Consider the following 23,540-nt stretch of genomic DNA (forward strand, 5'->3'; position numbering starts at 1 on the left):
CAAGAATACTGAAGCGTTCTAAAGTCAAGGTACAACATGGTGAGATTTATGTCTTAAAATGTCCATTTTGGAGACTTCCCTGGTGGTGCAGTGGTTAAAAATCCACCTGCCAATGCAGGGGACGTGGGTTCAACCCCTGGTCTGGGAAGATCCCACATGCCACGGAGCAACTAAGTCCATGAGCCACAACTACTGAGCCTGTGCCCTAGGGCCCATGTGCCCTAGGTCCCGACGCCACAGCTACTGAGCCCACATGCCACAACTACTGAAGCCCACGTACCGCAACTACTGAGCCCACGTGCTGCAACTACTGCAGCCTGCATGACTACAGCCTGTGTTCCGCAACAGGAGAAGCCACCGCAGTGAGAAGCCCGTGCACCGCAACGAAGAGTAGCCCCCACTCGCCACAACTAGAAAAAGCCCGTGCACAGCAACGAAGACCCAATGCAGGCAAAAAAAAAAAAAAAAAAAAGACAAAGACATAAAATGTCTATTTTGGCCAGCAGTCACATCAGTGCTGCCTAAAGTAGAGTGTAGGGTAGTCCTAACTACAAAGTGGCATGAGAGAACTTTTGGGGGCAGTGGAAATTTTTTTTATCTTTTGGTATACATTTGTCGAAACTCAAACTGTGGGCTTAAAACATATGTAAATTATAACTCAAAATCTGATTCAAAAAATATTTTAAAAATAATCACTCTGGAAGCAGAATGAAGAATGGATCAGAGGCGAATGAGATGGAGAGAGATGAATTAGGATGTTTCTGAAATAATCTAGGCAAGAACTGACAAAGGCTAGAACTGAGGTTGTAGGGAAGTGGAGGATAGAATACTTGAACAATATTAAAAAGATAGTAAAATTAATCAACAGAATGACTGAACACAGAAGGTTAGAACAGAGGAAAGAGTTAGGGCTGGCTTCAGGTTTCAAGTTCGGGTGACTAGGTGATAATGAGGAGAAAGAACAAGTTTTCATGGAGGATGGTAATGAGCTCCATTTTAAATATGTTGAGTTTGGCAGGAGACACACCCAGAGAGAAACCCTGTAGGCAGATGGATGCATACACAGGCCAAGAGATATGATTTGGGGAGTCAACATCATGGTGGTTGCCGACATCAACAATTACATCCGAGTGTTGTGTGTTAGATTAGGATGGAAGGGAACATTGAGAAATGAAGAGTTAATCTGATGAAATGGTTCAGCAGTGTTTTTTTCTCTCTCTCACTTATATTTGCATGATAACATTTTTAAAGCCCATCACTGGCTTAAAGGTAAAACGAAAACAGCAACAACAAGGGGAGAGCTTAATCACACAAGTCTTTAACGTAGCTTCACTGCCTGAACTGGGGCATGATGTTCAACCCCTTCCCTAGCTAAAGGCTAGTAGCCTGAAGAGGCAGGGAGACTACGAAGCTCACATGAGCAGGGCTCACAGGGAGTCCCTACACTGTCCAAATGGAAAACAGGACTATTTGAACAAAAAGGATTACCAGGAAAATTCTACAATTTTGTGAACACAAAGCCATATATATAGTTCAGGTGTACTTGGTGTACTTATCAAACCCTGGGGGAAAAAGCATTTCTGTCACACTTTCGACCATACTCATAATATTTTCAAAGGTCCATTACCATTAGCTTTTTACTTTTCCAAAATTTACATTTTTTATAGAGGAAATTTATACTTATTGTAATACAAAAAAAAAAATCAAATGACATACAAACATACAAAGTAAGAACCATTTCATTTTCTGGGCACATATTTTCCCATACCGGATACATTCCAGGTCTTGAAGATGTATTCTGCAATCTCGAATCCTGGGGTGGTAGATGGTCAGGCATCTGTGGCTCAGACCCATAGTCTTTCATCTTTTGAAGCTGTTCTTTCTGTTCTCTGTAAACAAATAAAATTGCCATTGTACATAAGGCATGTGCTCTCCATTCCTAAATAACTATAATTAATATTGAAGAACAAAAAAGGAAACTAAAACCTTTTTTCAAACCCTCTGCAGTGCCCATAAAACATCTCCAGGGTAATACTCTCTTGCCTTTATGAGCTAACTGATCAGTCATCTACGACCTATAAAATAATGATAAATTATTGAAGATCTTCAAGGACCGATTCTAGAACCTGCCTCTTTAGTTTATTTTAATATCTCACCTACTTGTCATGTTTTTCTTTCATCCAACAAAAATCTCTCTTGCTATTTTTTTTTGTTCAATAGTCTTTAGATAAGAGGTTGCAAAATGGTGGCACATGGGCCAAATATCAATGTATTTGGATATATATGAATATATAAAAAGGTTTTTTAAAATTTAGCTTCCATATTAGTTTTAAAATCTGAGCTAGCTGCCATTACTTACAAAGCAAAATAATATATTTTTCCATATAAATTCAAATTTTAAAGAGATCTGCAGACACTGGGCCTACATTCCCACATGCCAACAATCGGCTCAGTGGAGTAGTGGCTGCCCGCTTTAGATGAAGCAGTTTGCCACAGTCCTCACCAAACCCAGTAGAGTTACACTGGCCCGCTTTCACTCATTTTAGTTACCTGTCTGGTTCTTGTGGGCATTTTAGTTTACAGCCCCTGCTGCATACAGTGAGAACAGTTGTCAGTCTAAACCTTTAAAAGCAACACTTCATACTCCTAAAGAGTAATTATGTTAACTCTTCCAGTTTTTCTTTAAATCGCTGGTCAAATTCCCTTCACTTTTCCTTACAATGCCCACAGTAAACACATACAACATCTACCACAACCTCTTCAGACCTTTTCCAATTTTCTCCCTACCATTTTGTAAAGTATAATGACCCAAATGGACACAAAGTAAGGGTCAAGTATAAAAAAAGATTATTTTCTGCCTCATGTAAATCATACTATGACTTTCCCAATACAACGTGACTGACTTGTATTCAACTGTGACCACTCTTACCCATCACTTCATATATTTTGTTTTATTATGTGGCCTAGAAAGAGCTTTAAAAAAAGGATGATGAGGCACCTTGTATCCAGCATTTCTATACAAAGCAATAACGGGTGAAAAGGAGATTTCAAAAAGGAAAGGAAAGAAACCTTGGCAGCTTAGTAACACCAATCAGCTTGGTGTTCTCCATAAACAACATAGATTTTAGAGACTGGGTTCAAATTCTAGGTTTACCAATTCCGGTAGCCAAGTGGTACTCTCTGAGCCTTAGTGTCTTTGGTGAAGTGGGAATACTACTGCTTATCTTTGCAGGCCTTTGAGATAGGGATTTGAGATAGGAGGATTGAGATAATACATGCTAAATTATCAGCACAGTGCCAGCACACAGTAGGTGTTAAATTAAAGGTGTCCATAATTTAAAAGTGAACAGAGAATAGCTAAATGTTCTATAGCATACTTTCCACATTTACTACTTTCTTCAGGAGTAATCTGGAAAAGTCAAATCTCTTAAGAGTGTATCTTCTATAGACCACAGAAATCTGTTTTGTTTCCTGAGGCACCTGATCTTTCATCTTTACTTACAGGTATTTTTCCTCATTATACTTTTTTAGTCATAAAGCTTCAGTTATAATTTCAATCAGCATAATCCACAAATGTAGACCAGAATTGAAAAATGAAAAAAAAACAATACATTGGAATATATCAAAAACTAACCATTAAAAAACAAACAAACAAACAACTAACCATTAATTTATTTTCACAAAACACTGCTAATTCCTAAGAAATTACTCAAAAAGTAATTTCGCATTGCAATCTGTCAGTGACTCCTAAATTCTCATCTCAGGATATAGTTGGTATAAGGATTACATGAATTAATACATACAAAGCACTTAGTACAGTTCCTGGTACATAGTAAGTGTGCAATAAATGTTAGCTTTTATTATTACTGCCACTAATGGGAAGCATTATGTAGATACCTATAGATAGTTGGGTGATTGTAAATCAAGAAATCCAAATTCTATTCTCCATCTCACAAAGAAAATATTTGATTATGTAGAAACAAGTAACATCCTCAAGTAGAGATACCTGCTTCTAGTTATAATGAAAGATAAAACATCCCAAAAAGAAAGAATCAATAGTTAGATAAATCTGAGGCTGCTTCCAGGTAAACCATTCTTAGCTTCAACAGAGAAAAATATAAATCCTTTCAGCACTTTCCAAAGTTATACCAAAGATTAGTGAATATGAAGTCTATCAGATCTAATACCAAAGAGCAAACTGCCTCAGGGGAAAAAGGGGATTTTACGTATGAGCTCTGTGAAATCCAGAGCACTGGAAAGTTGAAGTTTGAACTTGAAACAATCACAGGCATGGCACGTCGGCAACATAGCTACAAAAGCCAAGAATGGCTATCAAATTTGCATATTTCAGGACATAAGTTTATAATTAATACAGTTCCTAAATATCCATCCTACCCTAAAACAGCACTCAGTGACTAGAAATTAAAATTAAAATCATGTGGTAATAAGAACTTGAAAAAAAAATGATTCCATTCAAATATAACACATCATTTTAAAAAGAGCAGTCTGAATGCGGTTTTGACTAAAAGAAATGATCTTAAGTAGTTAACTTACCGAAGCATTTTCAGTTCTTGTGCAGCTTTCAAAATGATTTCATGCTGCCTCTGACTGAGAACCATTACCCCTCCAAGGCCTTGGTCAGAGTCTAAGTTTGCATCCGACCCCATCATTTCAGAAGAATGATGTGAGGAGGGCATATGTTCCGCCATGGGGGAATGTCTATCCACATCAGATGGGTACCATCTGTCTGACAATCGTTCTCTTTCCCAGTCCATTCTGTCAGGAATATAATCTCGCTTTTCCCGCCACGTATCTCCTCTTTCTGGGTACTCTCGGATCCTCAACTCACCCCTATCACGGAAATCTCGATCATACCCATGGTCTCGATTTCTTTCTTCTCTCCATCTATCATCCCGATATCTATCCACAGGTGGAAGAGGTGGGAGGGGTGGTAAAGGTGGAAGAGATGGAATATCTCGTTCACGGAACTGTGATTCTTGTTCATCCAGTGGTCTCCCATAATCTCTGTCCCACTCATTATCCAAATTTCTATCATACATATCCATAGGTCTTCCAATCCGATCCACATCCCTGTCCAAGTCCCTGTCCATTTCCCTGTTGTAGTCCTCATCCATATCCTGATCTCTCTCCCAATCATCCCACCAAGGGCCTCGTCTATCTCCATCGTGAGATCGAGATGGTGCCGGAAACCTGTCCTCTCTGTTATAGGAATCTAGTGTATCATCTTGATAGTCATGTTCACATTCTCTCCAGTATCTCTCTCTATCCCAATCATCAAGTCTTTCTCGTTCCACTGGAGCATTTCTACCATCTAATGGGAACTCTTCATGCCCTCTCTCTTCTCCATGGTTCCACGTTGCCCTAGGAGGCTCATCTCGGTGATACGAATACATTTTTTCCCCACCATCTCCTGGTTCTGGTCTAAATGGACCTCTGTCACGACCAAACTCTGGTCTTCCCAGACCCCTTTCCCGACTGCCAGGCCCTCGAGGTGGTCCCGTCTCCCTGCTCCCGGCTCTTCGGGGTGGTACTCTCTCTCTACTCCCAGGTCTTCGAGGGGGTCCTCTCTCCTGACTGCCAGCCCTCCGAGGTGGTCCCCTTTCTCGGCTGCCAGCTCTACCCCTCTCCTGGCTGCCTTGCAGACCACCTGGCATTTTCTCCCGACTGCTTCCTGGCCTCACCAACCCTCTGTCCCGGCTGCCTTCTCCTCTACTCATCTTCTCTCGACTGTCTTCTCTTCTACCCATCATTTTATCACGAAAGTCTTCTTGCTTGACCAGCCCTGGGCCACGGCTGATTGCCTGGCCTCGACCTCTATTTACTAGTCCTTTATCCCGTGTGTCTTCCATTCTGCTTTGCCCAGGACCTCTGTAAGATGAGCTGCTGCCTCGATTGCCTTCTAACCTATTATCTCTGTTATCTGGCCGAGGCAGCCCTTTATCTTGGTTGTTTTCTGAATGGGGAAGACCAATACCCAAAGGTTTAAAATCATTATCGGCAGTTAGTGATGATGATGTTGCTACTGCTGTTCCTCCCTCCATCCCCCCTGTTTTTGAGGGAAAAGTAGATTGAGAAGGTACAGGTTTATTTGCAAGGGGTACAGGCTGAGTAACAGCTTGGGCTTTGTCCATTTGAGTCTCCATACTTTGAGAATTCTGGTCCCAATTAGAAGGCTCTATGGGCCCTTCCGAGACTTCGCTTTTAGGTGGCTCTTGTTGAGAGTCGCTTAGATTCTCATTTGACTGAGCCGCCTTGGCATCCTTTACATCTGCAGCAATGGAAAATGCAGCTGATTGCATTTTAAAATTCTTCTGCTGGTTACTACTGGTGTCTGCTAACGGTTCTTTGTTTCCTGGTTCTGCTTGTGACTTAGGTTGCTGCTGATGTTGCTGTCCAAAAGCTGGTTTGGGGCCTTTCCACTGTGGTCCACTCTGTCGAGGACTGAGGGATGTATTGGGGGTAATATAGAACTGAGATGCTGGCCCCCGGGGAATCATTCCCCATTTGCTTTTAGCGCCCTCTGTTGGGTGACCTTCATATCTGGGTCTTGGCCCATCGGGGCGATTTCCTTCAAAACGAGGCCCTTTGGGTCTCGGTCCTTCACACCTTGACCCTAAATCCTCAAATCTTCGAGGACCATCAAATCTACAAGTAAAACAAAAGATATTACTCAAGACAGTAAAGCAGAAAAAAAAAATTCTCCATGTAAAAATATTTAAGGCAATCTTGCCTTAGTATCTGTTTACAAAAATGACTCTTAGTCATTAAACAAACCCTGAGATATCTGTATCTTAGAACCAGTATGTTAAGGTGGCAGAGCTCAGAAGGTCTCAGGACAAATCTCCTGCAGCAAGTCACTGATATACTGAATTGTTCAAAAGCAATTATAAATATTGTGCCTTAGTAGACAGAAAAGGCCACTCATTTCAAACAGAAAAAAAAGTCCCGTAGAATTCTGAAAGTACTTTTAGAGTTAAATTATAACTAAAAACTAAATATGAAACAATTAACAAGATAATATAGGATGATTACAGATATTGTTGGAGCTAACATTATCATCTTGACTAATTGACAAAAAGTTGAAAAAACAGCAGCCAGCTATGTCTTAAGAGCATGCCCTGACATTTAAAAATCCGGACAGAGATATTTTTGCTAGGGACCCACTTGCATATTTGGTAAATATTTAGTGTATATCCTCTGTCAGGCACTATGCTACATCCAAGGGATACATGAATAAAATGTCTTCTTTACCCTCAAAGGGTTTACAATGGAAAAGAAAGAATCTAAGTGTAAATAACTGCCAAAAGGTACAATGACTAAAGTCTATCTGCATATAGTAAGGGCAACAGAGGAGAGAATGGTTAGTTCTACCAGGGTGAAGGTGGTGCTCTCCAATAAAGGCTTTATATCATAGAAGATGCTTAAGTTAACTCTTGAAAAACAAATTCTCAGAGATCAGGTTAACAGAGAGTATTGGAGATGATGGCAGTGGGTGGCAAGGACATCTCAGGCTAAGGAAGCATTATGAGGAAAGGCAGAGAAACACATACCAGCATAGCATGTTTGGCAAACAGTTTAGCATGGCTGAAAGAAAGAGGAAACAAAATCTAGGACACCTAGGAAAGGAGAAGGAGTGGAAAAGCAGCACCCTAAGAGATAAGGAAAGAGGCAGGCAAGGGTCAATCTCCAGAAGACCTCGTATACCTCGGTGGCATGGACTACTGGTACACCTCCAATATTCATTCCCCCTTTTTCTACAGTAATTGAGCCTCTCCATTATTAGCTAGACATAAGGATAGCCAGACTAAAAACTCCTTTTCCCAAACTCTCTTGCAGCTGGAACGTTTAGCCATGTTCTGGCCAATGAGCTGAGAGTGAAAATGATTTACACATCCTTCCAGGTTGTAAACTTAAAGGGAAGAACACATCCTTCTCTTCACCATTTTCTTTTTCATGCTGGCTCTGACATGGTGGTGAGGCATCCTGAACCACGTAGATAAGGCCAACATACTAAGAGATGGTAAAGTAACAAATCAGAAGGAACCTGGATTCTTAACACTGTAGAGCCACCATATAAGTCCCAAGAGAGAATAAACTTCTAACTTGTTAAAGCCATGTGACTTTGGATCTCTGTTACAACAGGTGAATTAATTCAGCTGGGTAAGGAGTTGGAAATTACCTTAAGCACGTAGAGCCACTAAATATGACGTGATTTTTAAAAGATTTCTCTAGCAGAAAAGTAGTAAATGGATAAGTGGGAAAAGCTAATTGTAGATTGTCTCTACAATTTGAGTAAGTGAAGGTGAAGTCTGTTCTAAGGCAGTGATTGATATGAGGATGTAAAGGAGGAGATAAAGAGAGATGTGAAGGAAAGTAAAGCTGATAAATTTTCTAACAGGTGGGATTAAAATAATGGAAAAGGAAGAATTTAGGATGGTTCCAAGGTTTTTTGCTTCGGTGATAGTGATGCCTTTCATGCCTCTAATGAGAAATAGAAGGGTTTTTCTTTCATTTGTTAGGGAAATAAATGAGAGTAATAAATTCGGTTTCAGCAAAATATTAACTTCCCATCCCTGTGACATCAGTCTTTGGTGATCTAGAAGTCTTAGTTTCAAAGGGAGAATGCTTCTATCAGGGGACACAACAATGATTCTATTAAACTCCAGTTCAGACTGCCATCTGGCCACTTTGGGTTCTGAATCAACAAGCAAAAAAGGGAGTTACTGTACTGGCTGGGAGGGATTAATCCTGTCATTCAAGGGGAAATTGGGTTATTTCTACACAGTGAGGGTGAGGAATATGTCTGGAATGGAGGAGATCCTCTAGGACATCCCTTAGTACTTCCATGTCCTGTGATTAAAGTCAACAGAAAACTAAAATAACTCAATTCAGGCAGGGTTGAGAATAGCTCAGACCTTTCAAAAATGAAGGTTTGGGTCACTCCACCAGACAAGGAACCAAGACCAGCTGCGGTGCTCACTGAGACTAAAGGGAATATGGATTAAGTAGAGGAAGAAGGCAAGTTATAAATACCAACTGTAATTACATGACCAGTTGCTGAAATACGGGCTGTGATAGTTATGAATATTTCTTCCTTAACGTTTGATATTAAATGTTTAAGTATATATTTATTAGTCAAACGTTTTTGATTGATTTTTCTTCCTTATCATCTAACGTAAGATGTATTAGTACTAGATAGCTTTATATCTCAGAATTTAAGTTACAGAATATCAAAGAGGGGATGTAAACCAGCTAGAGAATGACGATTTCCCCAAAGACAGAAAAGGGGCTTTATAATCTTTTCTGGGGAAAGGGTTAGAAAATTTCAGGTTGACCAGGGATAAATGTTTCATGTTAGACACAAAAATCTCCCGTGACCCACCCTAATAAGAAACATAGAAGAAAGAAAGAAACACGGCTGGAAAATGTACTTCAGCCCAGCCAAGTTGACACTATATAGTCATCGCAAGAAATTAAAAAATACATAAACTCATGCCGTGGAGCGACTAGGCCCGTGCGCCACAACTACTGAGCCTGCGCTCTAGAGCCCAAGAGCCACAACTACTGAAGCCTGCGTGCCTAGAGCCGGTGCTCCGCAACAAGAGAAGCCACCGCAATAAGAAGCCTGCGCACTGCAACGAAGAGTAGCCCCCGCTCGCGACAACTAGAGAAAGCCCACGCGCAGCAACGAAGACCCAATGCAGAAATAAATAAATAAATAACATTTAAAAAATAAATAAATAAAAATACATAAACTCACTATAAACAGAGAGAAGGGGCTACCAGTAGATGAGGATTTTGTTTTTAAATTCTGGAAGACAAAGAACAAACATGAGTGGTAACATATGGAACAGGAAGAAGCCGCAGTTTAGAGTGCTGGTAGCAGAGAAGGTTACAATCAAAATGGGGCTGGCCTGCCCACAGAAACCCAGAGAGGGTCAGGATTCTCAGAATCCAGGGATGCTGGGGAAAGACAAGTAAGACTTGGGGCTAAAATTATGTAAATTAAAATCTATATTCAGAACCACTGATCAGCCTTTCTCTGGTCTTGAATGTCTCTAAATGCCTGAATTTAAGGGTCCCGTAGCGTTAGCAGTTTTTTGCCCTATCACTTAAAGCAAAGTCTGACAATTGGTTAGCCCCCCACATATACACAGAGCTCCCAATCAGCTTCAGTGTCTCCCACTCTTAAACATAAATGGACAACCAGAGATCACAATGTATTTGAGAAATGTCTCCAAAATGAAAAGAAGAGTGGGAGCCCCATTGGCAATGATTTTTTGATTCTGACATCAAAAGCAAAGCAACAGGGACTTCCCTGGTGGTGTAGTGGTTGAGAATCTGCCTGCCAATGTAGGGAACACAGGTTTGAGCCCTGGTCTGGGAAGATCCCACATGCCGCGGAGCAACTAAGCCCACGCGTCACAACTACTCAGCCTGCAAGCCATAACTACTGAGCCCGTGTGCCACAACTACTGAAGCCCAAGCACCTAGAGCCCGTGCTATGCAACAAGCCACCACAATGAGAAGCCCGCGCAACTCAACGAACAGTAGCCCCCGGTCGCCACAACTAGAGAAAAGCCTGAGTGCAGCAGTGAAGACCCAATGCAGCCAAAAATAAATAAAGTAAATAAAAGCTTTTAAAAAAGCTTACTTAAAAAAAAAAAGCAAAAGCAAAAACAAAGTGGGACTACATCAAACTAAAAAGCTTCTGCACAGCAAAGCAAACCATCAATAAAATGAAAAGGCAGCCTACTGAATGGGAGAAAATATTTGCAAATCATGTATCTGATAAGGGGCTAATTCCAAAATATATAAAGAACTCATACAACTCAACAGCAAAAAAAGAAACAATATGATTTTAAAATGAGCAAAAGATCATAGATACTTTTCCAACAGACAAATGACATTTTTCCAAAGAAGATACAGAGATGTCTCTCCAAAGAAGACATCATGAAAAGATGCCCTACATCACTAATCATCAGGGAAATGCAAATCAAAACCACAATGAGATAGTACTTTACATTTGTTAGAAAGGCTATTATCAAAAAGACTAGAAATAACAAGTGTTGGCAAGGATACAGAGAAAAGGGAACCCTTGTGTACCACTGGTGGGAATGTAAACTGGTGAAGCCCACTATGGAAAACAGTATGAAGGCTCTTCAAAATATTAAACATAGAACTATCATATGACCCAACAATTCCACTTCTATTTATTGGAAGAAAATGAAAAAACTAACTCAAAAAGATATATGCACCTCCCCCCCACCCCGTGTTCACTGCAGCATTATTTACAATAGCCAAGGTATGGAAACAACCTATGTTGTTGATGGATGAATGGATAACGAAGATGTGGTATATACATTCAATGGAATATTATTCAGCCACAAAAAAGAATGAAATCTTTTCGTTTGCAACAATATAAATGGACCTGCAGAGCATTATGCTAAGTGAAATAAGTCAGAGGAAGACATACTATATGATCTCTCTTATATTTGGAATCTTAAAAAAATTTTAATTAATTAAAAAACCAAGCTCATAGATATGGAGAACAGACTGATGGTTGCCAGAGGCAGGGTGTGGAGGTGGGAAAAATGGGTAAACTTTTTGTTTTCTTTTGTTTTTTAGTTTACATAAATTATAATAAAAATATATTCAACCTCAAATTATATATCCAAATTACTAATCAAGTGTGAGGTTAGATTAAAATATTTTCAGGCATGCAAGGGCTCAGGAAACTCCAACCCACAATTTCTTAGTTGAGCATGCACTCCAGGAAAAGGAGGCACTAAACCACAAACTGGAAGCCATGAGATTCAGTAAACAGTGAATCCAATCTAGAAGGAGAGTCAAGGGAAATGCTGGAGTAACAGCCATATGACAGATCTTGAAAGCAGCAAACCAGCCAACCAGCCCAGGCAAAAGCAAGAGAATGCATGAATCTGGGGGAGAGATCTCAAGAGAAAAAGAGATGTTGCTTTTGAGTCTGGAGTTGGAGGATTATTTTAAAGATGTTGCAAGAAGAGGGACTTACCTGGTGGTCCAGGGGTTAAGCTCACGTGCCACAACTACGGAGCCCACGCATCACAACTAGAGAGCCCGCATGCCACAGCTAGAGAGAAGTCTGTGTGCCACAACTAGAGAAGCCTGTGTGCCACAGCTAAGAGCCCATGCACTGCAACAAAAAGAGCCCACGTGCCACAACTAAGACCCAATGCAGCCGAATAAATAAATATTTTTTTAAAAAAGATGTTGCAAGAAGAAAGGCAACTAGAAATTCTAAAAAAGTTATTATGCTAAAGGAAATGTAATCACAATACACTGTTTACCTCTATGAACATTATTTACTGAATGAAATAAATATATTGGGCAGATGGAGTTAGAGAACAGTATAAGAACTAAACCTTTATCTATCAGAATAGGAAGTAAACATGTAGTATCTAATGTGTAAGTATACATGTGTAAGTCAAGAAAGTAGCAACACATTATTTAGTGATATGAAGGTAACTACCAAAAGAAACAGCTAAAGAATTAAAAGATGTCATTAGGAAATATGTCTAGAGTGGTTTGGGGCAGTGGGTGGTTGTTTCTCTTGATTTTTAAAAAACCAAGTGTGTGTATCACTTTGATAAAAATGTAAAATGTATTTCTTTAAAAGACACACAGAGAGTGTTAGCCCTAACCAGGAAAAGGGCTTCTTCTGAGAGTACAAGAAAGATTAGGATGGCAACTTAAGTAATGGTAAGGCCGGGAAGTGAGTTTCATTGGGCCTGAAAGCCTTGATTATCTCTGTGAAGCAGGAAGCTAAATGAAAGATACAAAGAGAAATAATGATGTTTGCTAAGACAGAGAAAGCAACATTAGCACAGATGGTCTATGCAGAATAGTGAAGGCTTGACACAGCTATTGTTGGACAAAGAGGAAAGGAGCTGACCAGGTGCTTGTCAAAACCATGTCACAGGGAACTCCCGGTTAGGACTCCGAGCTTCCACTTCGATCACTGTTCAGGGAACTAAGATCCCACAAGCTGCGTGATGCAGCCCCCCCCAAAAAAGGTACGTTGCAATGCTAAAGATAAAGACCACATATTTATGAAGGTAAAGAAGTATGCCATTTCAGGTTTTGTGATGATTTGGTTCCTTTTCTTGAAGTTACATTTATTAATTCAAAGTGTCTGAAATAACACCTTAGGTCATTAAAGATATGTAAAGTCATCTGTTTTGTACTGAATTCAGCAATTATTAGTTCATATAAGTGATAAGAGAAGACTATATATAATACACAAGTCAGTATAAGAACACTTTTCAACATGTTAGCTAGTGTTATAATCAAATCTGAATATGAATGAACTGCTTTTTAACTAAACTGTGAACGCCTTGAGAATTTTACCCGTAACTAAGACATTCTGGCGTAAGCAACATTTATTGAACACCTACTAATTGTCGTGTACTGTGTTAGTGCTGGAAATAAACTGATACCTAACCTCAAGGAGTTCACAGTCCATAAGAAGAATGAAACAAGTAAATCAACAGTTAGAACAGAATTTGATAAATATGGGGCATGTTGGTCTTGCTCACTTAAGTATCCCCAATGTCTGACTCACTGAAAGATCTCGACACATAATTACAGAAGTGCCATCCCCAGGGCAGGAAAAGTAGGGATTGATAAAGCAAAAAATGACAGAAAGGGGATTCCAAACAAGGAAAAGAGCATAGGCAAAGGCCAGAGGAAAGGATAAAGGAAGCAGAAGGCACTAAAAGATGTAAAGATACAGAAGAAGTGAACATGGCGGAAAAGTTGTAAAACGTAATGAACTCACTTCTGTAAGCCTCATGCCTGCATATATAATATGCAGTGTTTATGAAAAGGTAGGGTGCTTTGCTTTTAGATTTAATTGTTGACCAGGAGCCAAGGGTCATCATTTTATTTTTATTTGGGGAGTCAGAATATGTTAAACCAATTGAAATATACTTTCAACACTACATATAAATGGAAATTAGTTATCAATACTGCACTTCAAATTTTTCAAAGTTCAAGGATGTTAAAAATGTCAGACTATCAAAACCTTTTTGATTTATAAAAGTAAAGAGCTTTTAGGCCTTTGGAATAAATATATTAAGAGATACTCATATTAAACATATGTACGAAAATAAGCCATCTTTACATCAACACAATGAACTACTATGACCTTTTTAACGTATAAAAACGTACTGGAAATAAAGTACAAACGTAGTATACATCCACTAAATACAATCACACAAAAACACATGCATTGTACATTGGTTAGATGAAAAGAAAAAAAGACAAACATCTGGTGTTTAAATATTTTGAAAATTTTTGCTTGTACAGTTAGGTATTTCATAAACTTCTAAAAAATAAAACCCCTAAAACTAGGTATGAAACCATTAGAACTAGGTATAAAAATTTCAAAACTTGATACAAAAAATATACTCCAAATTGGGTACAAAAACTTAAGAGGGATGCAGAAATACAAATACCCTTAAACAAGATAATGTCTGATTATCACAATATATAAACACATTCACATCAGTAGACCACGGTAATTACAAGATTTTAAATTCTGGAATCAAATTCCTGCCCTTTTAGTTTTCATGTGAAATAATGCCATTTTCTAATATGTATAACCAAGATCCTAAAATCAAAATTCCAAAGAGAAATAATCACTATAAACAGGAAAAGCCATGGCAAATGGAAGCATTAAGAAAAATTATGGTGTTCATAGTCCCTTGTTAAACCTAGTAAGACAGCTACAGAATGGAAGAGGTCACAATTCCAATCCTAAAACTAATCAAAAATAGGTATAACTGATCAGAAGCCTTGATATTATTAAAATGTCAGTTCTTCCTCAACATGGTCAATAGAGTCTATGCAATGTTCAGCAAAATTCCAGCGTATTTTTGAAAACTGACAAGCTGCCTCTAAGCATTATATGGGAAACAGAAAGGACCAAGAATGGTCAAGACAATCTAGATCAGGGGTCAGCAAACTACGGCCCAGGGCCAAACCCAGTTAAGACTGATTTTTAAAATATTTTTATAGGTTAAAAAAAGAAAGAAAGAAAAAGGAAGAAAGAAAAATATTTGACAGAGACCAAACATGGCCCACAAAGCCTAAAAATATTTACAATTCAGCCTTCACAGAAAATCCCTGATCTAGAAACACAGAATTGGAGGACTTACACTAAGAGATATCAAGATTTATTATGAAGCTACAGTAATTAAAACTATTTGACAGGCTTCCCTGGTGGCGCAGTGGTTGAGAATCTGCCTGCTAATGCAGGGGACACGGGTTCGAGAGTCCTGGTCTGGGAGGATCCCACATGCCGCGGAGCAACTAGGCCCATGAGCCACAACTACTGAGCCTGTGCATCTGGAGCCTGTGCTCCGCAACAAGAGAGGCCCGCGCACCAAGATGAAGAGTGGCCCCTACTTGCCACAACTAGAGAAAGCCCTCGCACAGAAACGAAGACCCAACACGGCAAAAATAAATAAAATTAATTAATTAAAAAAAAAAAGAAAAAAAAACTATTTGACACTGGTGCAAGGATAGACAAATAAACCAAAGTAATAGAATCCACAGACAAATCCACATATATAGTCACTTGAGTTATGATGGAGACACTGTAAAGTAGTAAGAAAAGGATGACTTTTTCAATAAATGGTACTGGGGTCAACATGATAGCCATATGGAAAACAATGAACTTTACCCTACCTCATACTATACATTAACAAAAAAATCAATTCTATATGGATTGTTGATTTTAAAATAGAAAGGTAAAACAATAAAAGAAAACAAATACAATAATGTATTTATGGGCTTGGAGTAAGCAAAGATTTCTTAAATAGGACATGAAAAGGCACTAACCATAAAGAAAAGATCAATAAATTAGACTACTAAATTAGAAAAATCAAGAATTTCTATTAATCAAAAGATACCATTGGGCTTCCCTGGTGGCGCAGTGGTTTAGAGTCCGCCTGCAAATGCAGGGGACACGGGTTCATGCCCCGGTCCAGGAGGATCCCACATGCCGCGGAGCGGCTGGGTCCATGAGCCATGGCTGCTGAGCCTGCGCGTCCGGAGCCTGTGCTCCGCAACGGGAGGCCACAACCGTGAGAGGCCCGCGTACTGCCAAAAAAAAAAAAAAAAAGATACCATTAACCCTTGGGGTTCATTTGGGTTCACTGGATTCAATTATAGTTTTTGAGTTTTTTAAAAACAGTTCTATTTGTAAGGATTGATATTTCATGACTTTTTTTTTTCCTACAGGCTTTCCTAAGAACAAAGAGAAAATTTACTTTTTGAAAAAGAGAATGAAGTTTACATTATCTTGCAATTACCATATAGGTCCACTGAATTCTTTCATAAACCTAAGATACATTATGGAATCTTCTTTCTATATACTGAAACATTTTGTGATCTTCTTATCCTAGAATTCATTATTACTCATCATTCCTTATCAATTATTCCCAACTATGCTAAAGATCAAAATACGAAGACAACAAAAGAATGATGGAATTGTAAAATAAGCTGTCACCCCTCCTTGCATTGCCCAAAATACTGCAGATTGCTTTTAGGGTTCATTGAGCACAAGTGAGAATTCAGAAATTTTCATTTCCTGACAAAGAAAAGTGACACAGAAAGTTGTGTCAAAATTATTAGATGGGCCTTCCCTGGTGGCGCAGTGGTTAAGAATCCACCCACCAAGGCAGGGAACACAGGTTCAAGCCCTGGTCCGGGAAGATCCCACATGCCGCGGAGCAACTAAACCCGTGCGCCACAACTACTGAGCCCACACTCTAGAGCCCACGAGCCACAACTACTGAAGCCCGCGTGCCTAAAGCCCATGCTCCATAACAAGAGAAGCCACCACAATAAGCCCGCGCACTGCAATGAAGAGTAGCCCCCACTCTCCACGACTAGAGAAAGCCTGCACACAGCAACGAAGACCCAACACAGCCAAAAATAAAATAAATGAAATAAATTTATTAAAAAAAAATTATTAGGGCTTTCCTGGTGGCGCAGTGGTTGAGACTCTGCCTGCCAATGCAGGGGACACGGGTTCGTGCCCCGGTCCCGGAAGATCCCACGTGCCGCGGAGCGGCTGGGCCCGTGAGCCATGGGCACTGAGCCTGTGCATCCGGAGCCTGTGCTCCGCAACGGGAGGGGCCACAACAGTGAGAGGCCCGCATACCGCAAAAGAAAAAAAAATTATTAAATGAATCAAAAGATAAATGCAGAGACAGCTACGCTCTAGGTCCTAATAATGATGTGAAATTAATCATACAAGCAAAATCTCTATGAGTCCTCGGATGACAATATCCTAGATGAATACTCTCAAACTCAAGACAGGATGAGTGAACAATATATTTCTAAGGACAGAAAGGAAATGTGGTATCGTCATCCAGTTAGTTATTAAACAGGGAAGACTTCATCACATATTTTTGGCAAGAACCTGGACCATTCTGCTTTGCTAAAAGAATATGTGACAGAATTATTTCATCTTCTATAATGTTTGTGTGTCAAAATTTACTTGATGCAAAGAGTTTTATTCTTTTAAAATTTTTTTTTTTTTTTTTTTTTTTTGCGGTATGCAGGCCTCTCACTGTTGTGGCCTCTCTCGCCGCGGAGCACAGGCTCCGGACGCGCAGGCTCAGCGGCCATGGATCACGGGCCCAGCCACTCCGCGGCATGTGGTATCTTCCCAGACCGGGGCACGAACCTGCGTCTCCTGGATCGGCAGGCGGACTCTCAACCACTGCGCCACCACGGAAGCCCTCTTTTAAAATTTTTAGGGGCTTCCCTGGTGGCGCAGTGGTTAAGAATCCTCCTGCCAATGCAGGGGACATGGGTTTGAGCCCTGGTCCAGGAAGATCCCACATGCCGCGGAGCAACTAAGCCCGTGTGTCACAACTACTGAGCCTGCGCTCTACAGCCCGCAAGCCACAACTACTGAGCACGCGTGCCACAACTACTGAAGGCCACACACCTAGAGCCCATGCTCCTCAACAAGAGAAGCCACTGCAATGAGAAGCCCGCGCAACTCAACGAAGAGTAGCCCCCACTCGCCACAACTAGAGAAAGCCTGCGCGCAGCAACGAAGACCCAACGCAGACAAAATTAAATTAATTAATTAAAAAAATTTAATTAAAATTTCTAGTAAGTTGTTTTTATTATGCCTTTATTCTTAATTCTGTAAATTACTTGCAAAATTACTTTTAAATTAAAAAAATAAAAAGGTTCCAGGACTTCCCTGGTGGTCCAGTGGGTAAGACTCCACGTTCCCAATGCAAGGGGCCTGGGTTCAATCCTGAGTTGGGAAACTAGATCCCGCATGCATGCCGCAATTAAGAGTTCGCATGCCGTAACTAAGAGTCCACAACTGCAACTAAGAAGCCTGCATGCCGCAACTAACAGTCAGCATGCTGCAACTAAAGATTGTGCATGCTGCAAGTAAAACCCGGCGCAGCCAAAATGTAAATAAATAAATAAATAAATAAATAAATATATAGATTTGTCTTTTTTTGTTTTTTTGCGGTACATGGGCCTCTCACTGCTGTGGCCTCTCCCGTTGCGGAGCACAGGCTCCGGATGCACAGGCTCAGCGGCCATGGCTCACGGGCCCAGCCGCTCCGCGGCATGTGGGATCCTCCCGGACCGGGTCACGAACCCGTGTCCCCTACATCGGCAGGTGGACTCTCAACCGCTGCCCCACCAGGGAAGCCCCTAAATAAATATTTTTTAGAAAGGTTCCAACGCACCATCTAGATGGTAAAGTGAAGACTACTTTTTTAGTATACTGAAGGATAAGAATGCAAAAAGTGCTGCAGAGTGAGAAACAGTCAAGACAATCTAGACATATGAACTGATATCTAGTATATATAAAGGACTCCTACAAACCAATAAGAAAAAAACATAACCCAACAGTAAAACAGGGAAAAGACTTGAATCAGCATTTCATAAAAGAGGAAATCCAACTGAACGAAAATCAAATGGAATGGAAGTCAATCTCATTCGTCATCAGGGAAATATAAATTAAAGCCATATTACAATACCACTAGACATACACCAAGATTGCTAAAATTTTAAAGTTTAATAACACCAAGTACTAATGAGGATACAAAAAAAAATGGAATACAGAAACACTGGTGGTGAGAGTGTAAACTGACACAACCACTTTGGAAAACTGTTTGACAATATCTATCAAAGCAGAACATATTCGTACTCTTATGACCAAGCAATTCCCATCCTTGGCATATATCTAAACAAAATTAAATACAAACACACACACACACACACACACCCCTAAAGGGACATATATAGCACCAAAGACACAAAGCGGTGTTTTTCATAATAACCACCAAAAACTTAAATGACCATCAATATTAGAATGGATAAACAGATTGTGGTATATTCATACAATAAAATACTGTAAAGAAATGAGAATGAAACAAACTACAGCTACACACAACATGGCTGAATCTCACAATAATATAATGTTAGGTGAAAGAAGCCAGACTCAAGAGTACATACAGCATGAGTCCATTTATATAAAGTTCAAAAATAGGCAAAACTAATCTCTTGTGTAAAAAGTTGGAATAGTGGCTATCTTTGGGATGAGGAAAAATGGGAAGGGGCATGAGTGGCACTTCTCAGACACTGTTAATTTCTGTTTCTTAATCTGAGTCGCGATAACACAGGTGTATCTGTGAAAATTTACTAAGCTGTACACTTATGATTGTGCACATCTCTGTATGTTCCTCTTCAATAAGTAAGTTTTATTATTGAAAATAAAAGATTCTTGGAAACCAACATCTACTAACATGACAGTTTACTGGAGCTGTGGTAGTCTTCTACAAGACGTGATGAATCCAATGACACATACACATATAAACAGTTTCAAAAAGCTGCCCCAGATGCTCAACAATGTGGTGTGCTACTCACATATGATGCATTTATGTCACTTGATTTTTTGAAAACCTTCAGTTTTTAGAAAGCAGCCTAAATCTGGATTTTTCAAAAAACTCAAAGTAATTTCCAGTACTTTATTTAACAGTGCGTAATTGGTAAATCAGTTAACTGTATTCTCAGTTCTTGTTTTTCTACCCAGCTTTGTTTAAGAAACCACACACACACACACACACACACACACACACACACACACACACACAGAGTGGCTTACCGTATGTTATATATATAGCAAACGCTGAATTCAACTAATAAAGGAAATTCACAAGTTTTCTTAATAGTGTGGATTATTCTTACCTCAGTCTCTTTTACTCACTGACCGGCTTCCCACTGATCTCTTTTTCTCCCATGTAACAAAGGTTAAAAAAAAAAAAAAAAAACCATGCCTGGGCAACAGTCACAAACTATACTTTACATGGGCTAAGTGAACAAAAGAAGTAGAAGGGTAATAGAAATGGCAATGACACAGCTAGATCAGGGAAAGGTTTTTAAAACAAGGTAGGAAAAAAAAAAAAACAAGGTAGAAATGTGAGCAGGATACAATTCAAGGACAAAATATGCCATCCTTATCAAAGCTGCAGGTGGAAAAAGCCAGGAAGGGATATCTCATATCTAAAAACAGTGTAATCTCCATTCGTGAAGATTCAGCAGACTAGAATGCAGGCCCAAACCTAACTAGACGAAATGTAAAGTCTTAGGGAAAAAAAAGAACACAAGACAAAAAACTGTACAAGTTCAGGGTGACAGAGAACTGGCTTAATAACAGTAAGGTGAAAAAGACCTGGCTGGCCAAATTGATGTTAAGCTCAACATGAGTCAACACTGTGAGAGTACTGACCCCCCCACCCAAAAAAAAGCAATTTGTTCAGCTATATAAGTACATTTTTATAACAAAGTTAGTAATAGGCCTATGGTCTTTCTCCATCTGAAGTAAGTGTTCATTCTGAAGGAGACTGATAAACCAAAGGCCCTTCAAAGGACAGTGAACAGGGACTTCCCTGGTGGTCCAGCAGTTAAAACTCCATGCTCCCAATGCAGGGGACCCAGGTTCGATCCCTGGTCAGAGAGCTAGATTCCACATGCCACAACTAAAAAGATCCTGCACGCCACAACGAAGATCCTGAGTGCTGCAACTAAGACCCAGCGCAGCCAAATAATCAATCAATAAATTTTTTTTTAAAAAAAGGACAGTGAACAATACAGCAGGACAAAGCTAGCACCGATGTTAATATGAAGAGAACTTCAGTTTATGTGATGGCACAGCAGAATGGTTAAGGTGGGTGGAGGGAGACAAGAGGATGGTCTTTAGACAACGGCAGGATACACTGTAGAAGAGGGACAGGGTAAATCACTATGTGTTGCACCACACAGGCAGATCTAGAATCAACAGGCAGAAGTCAAGGCAACACATTTATGTTCAATGTAAGAAATACAATTTCTGTAAAACTGTCAGCACCTCGTGGGGCAGTGTTCCTTATCACAGTGCCAATGCTCAAGCAGAGCCCATCAGCTGCTTGTCACAGGAAGCACAGTGGACTTAAGAGTGGGTCAGAAGGCCCTGGATTCTAACCCCACCTCAACCATTTATTTGCCGTGTCATCCGGGGCAATTTATTTATAACTTCTCCAAATCTCAGCTCCCTTTATCCATTTACTTCATGAGATCACTGAGAGGAATAAATGAGCTAATATGTGCAAGATCTAGGATGACAAAATGCAACACAAAGGTGAGTTGCTATATAGAGGGCAAGTTGCACTAGGTAACTGCTAAGATCCTCCTAGCACTGAAATTACTAACTGTACCCTGAGGCAAAAGAAAAAAAGTTAAAGTAGGTCCTAAATTTACAAAGTCAAGATTTGGTAGGCAAAAGAGAGAAAACATTATTATGACAGAAAAAAGGAAGCAGGAAATCTATGTTTTATGAGGTTATAAGAACGTACTTCTCATATAGCAAATCAGTTACCGTATCTAAAAGGTAATGCTCAATCCAGGAGATAAGTAGGAATTCAAATCAAGATGAAACACATGCCAAATAAATCAGGACTACAAATGCACTTGTAATCACTGACAGGATGAACATCACTGAATCACGGCATTAAACACAGTGCTTAACTAGTGCTCTTGCTCTGGGGACCCTCTGGACTCAGCTCCCACTATGTGGACTTAGGCTCTACCCTCCCACCTACATGATCCTGAGCAAGTTATCCAATCCTCTCAGCCCCAGTTTGTAAAGGGTAAATGTAGGATATGAAACTGCCAAGTTCACAGGTTGTCGAGAAGACTCCATGGATAATGTATGTAAAGCTTCTGACAAGGCTTCTGGTACTCAGCGGAATTCACGTTAATTGCCTTTAATTAGCTTTCATTTTTGGATGGAGTTCTGTTTTCTGAATATAAACTTGGAGAACAAATAAAAAATATATTTTGTTTTCAAATATTGAAATTAGGTTAAAATTTAAAATGATGATGTAGATCCATCAACACTGAGATGGAAAACTAACCAATGCTGACAAGTGGAAAAACCAAGTTACAAAATAATACACTTAGTATGCTTCCATTTTTTTTTTTTTTTTGCGGTACGCAGGCCTCTCACTGTTGTGGCCTCTCCCGTTGCGGAGCACAGGCTCCGGACGCGAAGACTCAGCAGCCATGGCTCACGGGCCCAGCCGCTCCACGGCATGTGAGATCCTCCCGGACCGGGGCACAAACCCGTGTCCCCTGCATCGGCAGGCGGACTATCAACCACTGCACCACCAGGGAAGCCCTGCTTCAATTTTTTATGACATATGTTTTAAAAATTATTACCTCCAGATAGTAGAATTAGGTGACTTTTACATTTTTTCAATACTTTCCTGTCCTGTCTAAATTTTGTATAAGGAGTATTTCCAGTACGATTTCCAATTGGAAAAAAATCTGATTGAAAATGTTTTTCTATAAGAAAATTATCATTTAGGCCAACTTGGGGAAAAAATATTTTTACGAACTTGGAAAAATAAATTTAACACCTTTTAAAAGGTAAAAGAAAAAATTTAGAAACTACTAGTATATGTTTTGTGTGCTTTTCTAAAAAATGTGGTTCAAACAAAAAAAAAAACATCTCCTAAACTGAGGAAAATATAAAGGATAAAAGTTCCATGGGGGCAGGGATTGTGTCTGTTATGTTACATTCACTGCTGGAGGCACAAATATTAATAAATATTTGCTGAACAAATGGATAAAATAAAAGTCCTATTTACCCTTACACTAAATTCCATTACCTTATTTCACTAGATGCTTATTCATTTTTATCTCCAACAGCTGGCATATCATGTCACAGAAAGTTACCAATCCAGTTATTTGTTACATAAACAAAAAGCAAAAAAGATCAATAAATTTAATAAAAATTGCTTCTGAAGCTAAGGAATTGATAAGCATTACTCTAAACCACTACATTCATCCTGGACTAAAATCGCTACATACAGGATAAAAGCAATGACATCAAAGAAAGGGGGGCATGTTGCCATTTCTAGATTTCATTATGTCATGTCTAATAA

At 39.6% G+C, this 23,540-nt stretch overlaps 1 protein-coding gene across 6 annotated transcripts in view; it reads right to left on the reverse strand.

Annotated features, from left to right (window-relative positions):
- YLPM1 (YLP motif containing 1) overlaps nucleotides 1–23,540 on the reverse strand; it is a 66,515-nt gene that overhangs the window by 28,856 nt on the left and 14,119 nt on the right. For 5 of the 6 annotated variants that reach the window (XR_010941807.1, XR_010941809.1, XM_067730108.1 and 2 more), the window contains exons 5-6: nucleotides 4,555–6,666; nucleotides 1,769–1,889 (exon numbers count right to left, since the gene is read on the reverse strand). Coding sequence is in view for 4 of the 6 variants with exons in the window: in XM_067730108.1 (XP_067586209.1) it covers nucleotides 1,769–1,889; nucleotides 4,555–6,666 (2,233 nt within the window). In the remaining 2 variants the exon portion in view is untranslated. The remainder of the gene's footprint in view (nucleotides 1–1,768; nucleotides 1,890–4,554; nucleotides 6,667–23,540) is intronic. The other variant, XM_067730118.1, reaches the window with a different exon arrangement.

This window comes from Pseudorca crassidens, chromosome 1, assembly GCF_039906515.1.
Source record: "Pseudorca crassidens isolate mPseCra1 chromosome 1, mPseCra1.hap1, whole genome shotgun sequence".
Taxonomy (NCBI): Eukaryota; Metazoa; Chordata; class Mammalia; order Artiodactyla; family Delphinidae; genus Pseudorca; species Pseudorca crassidens.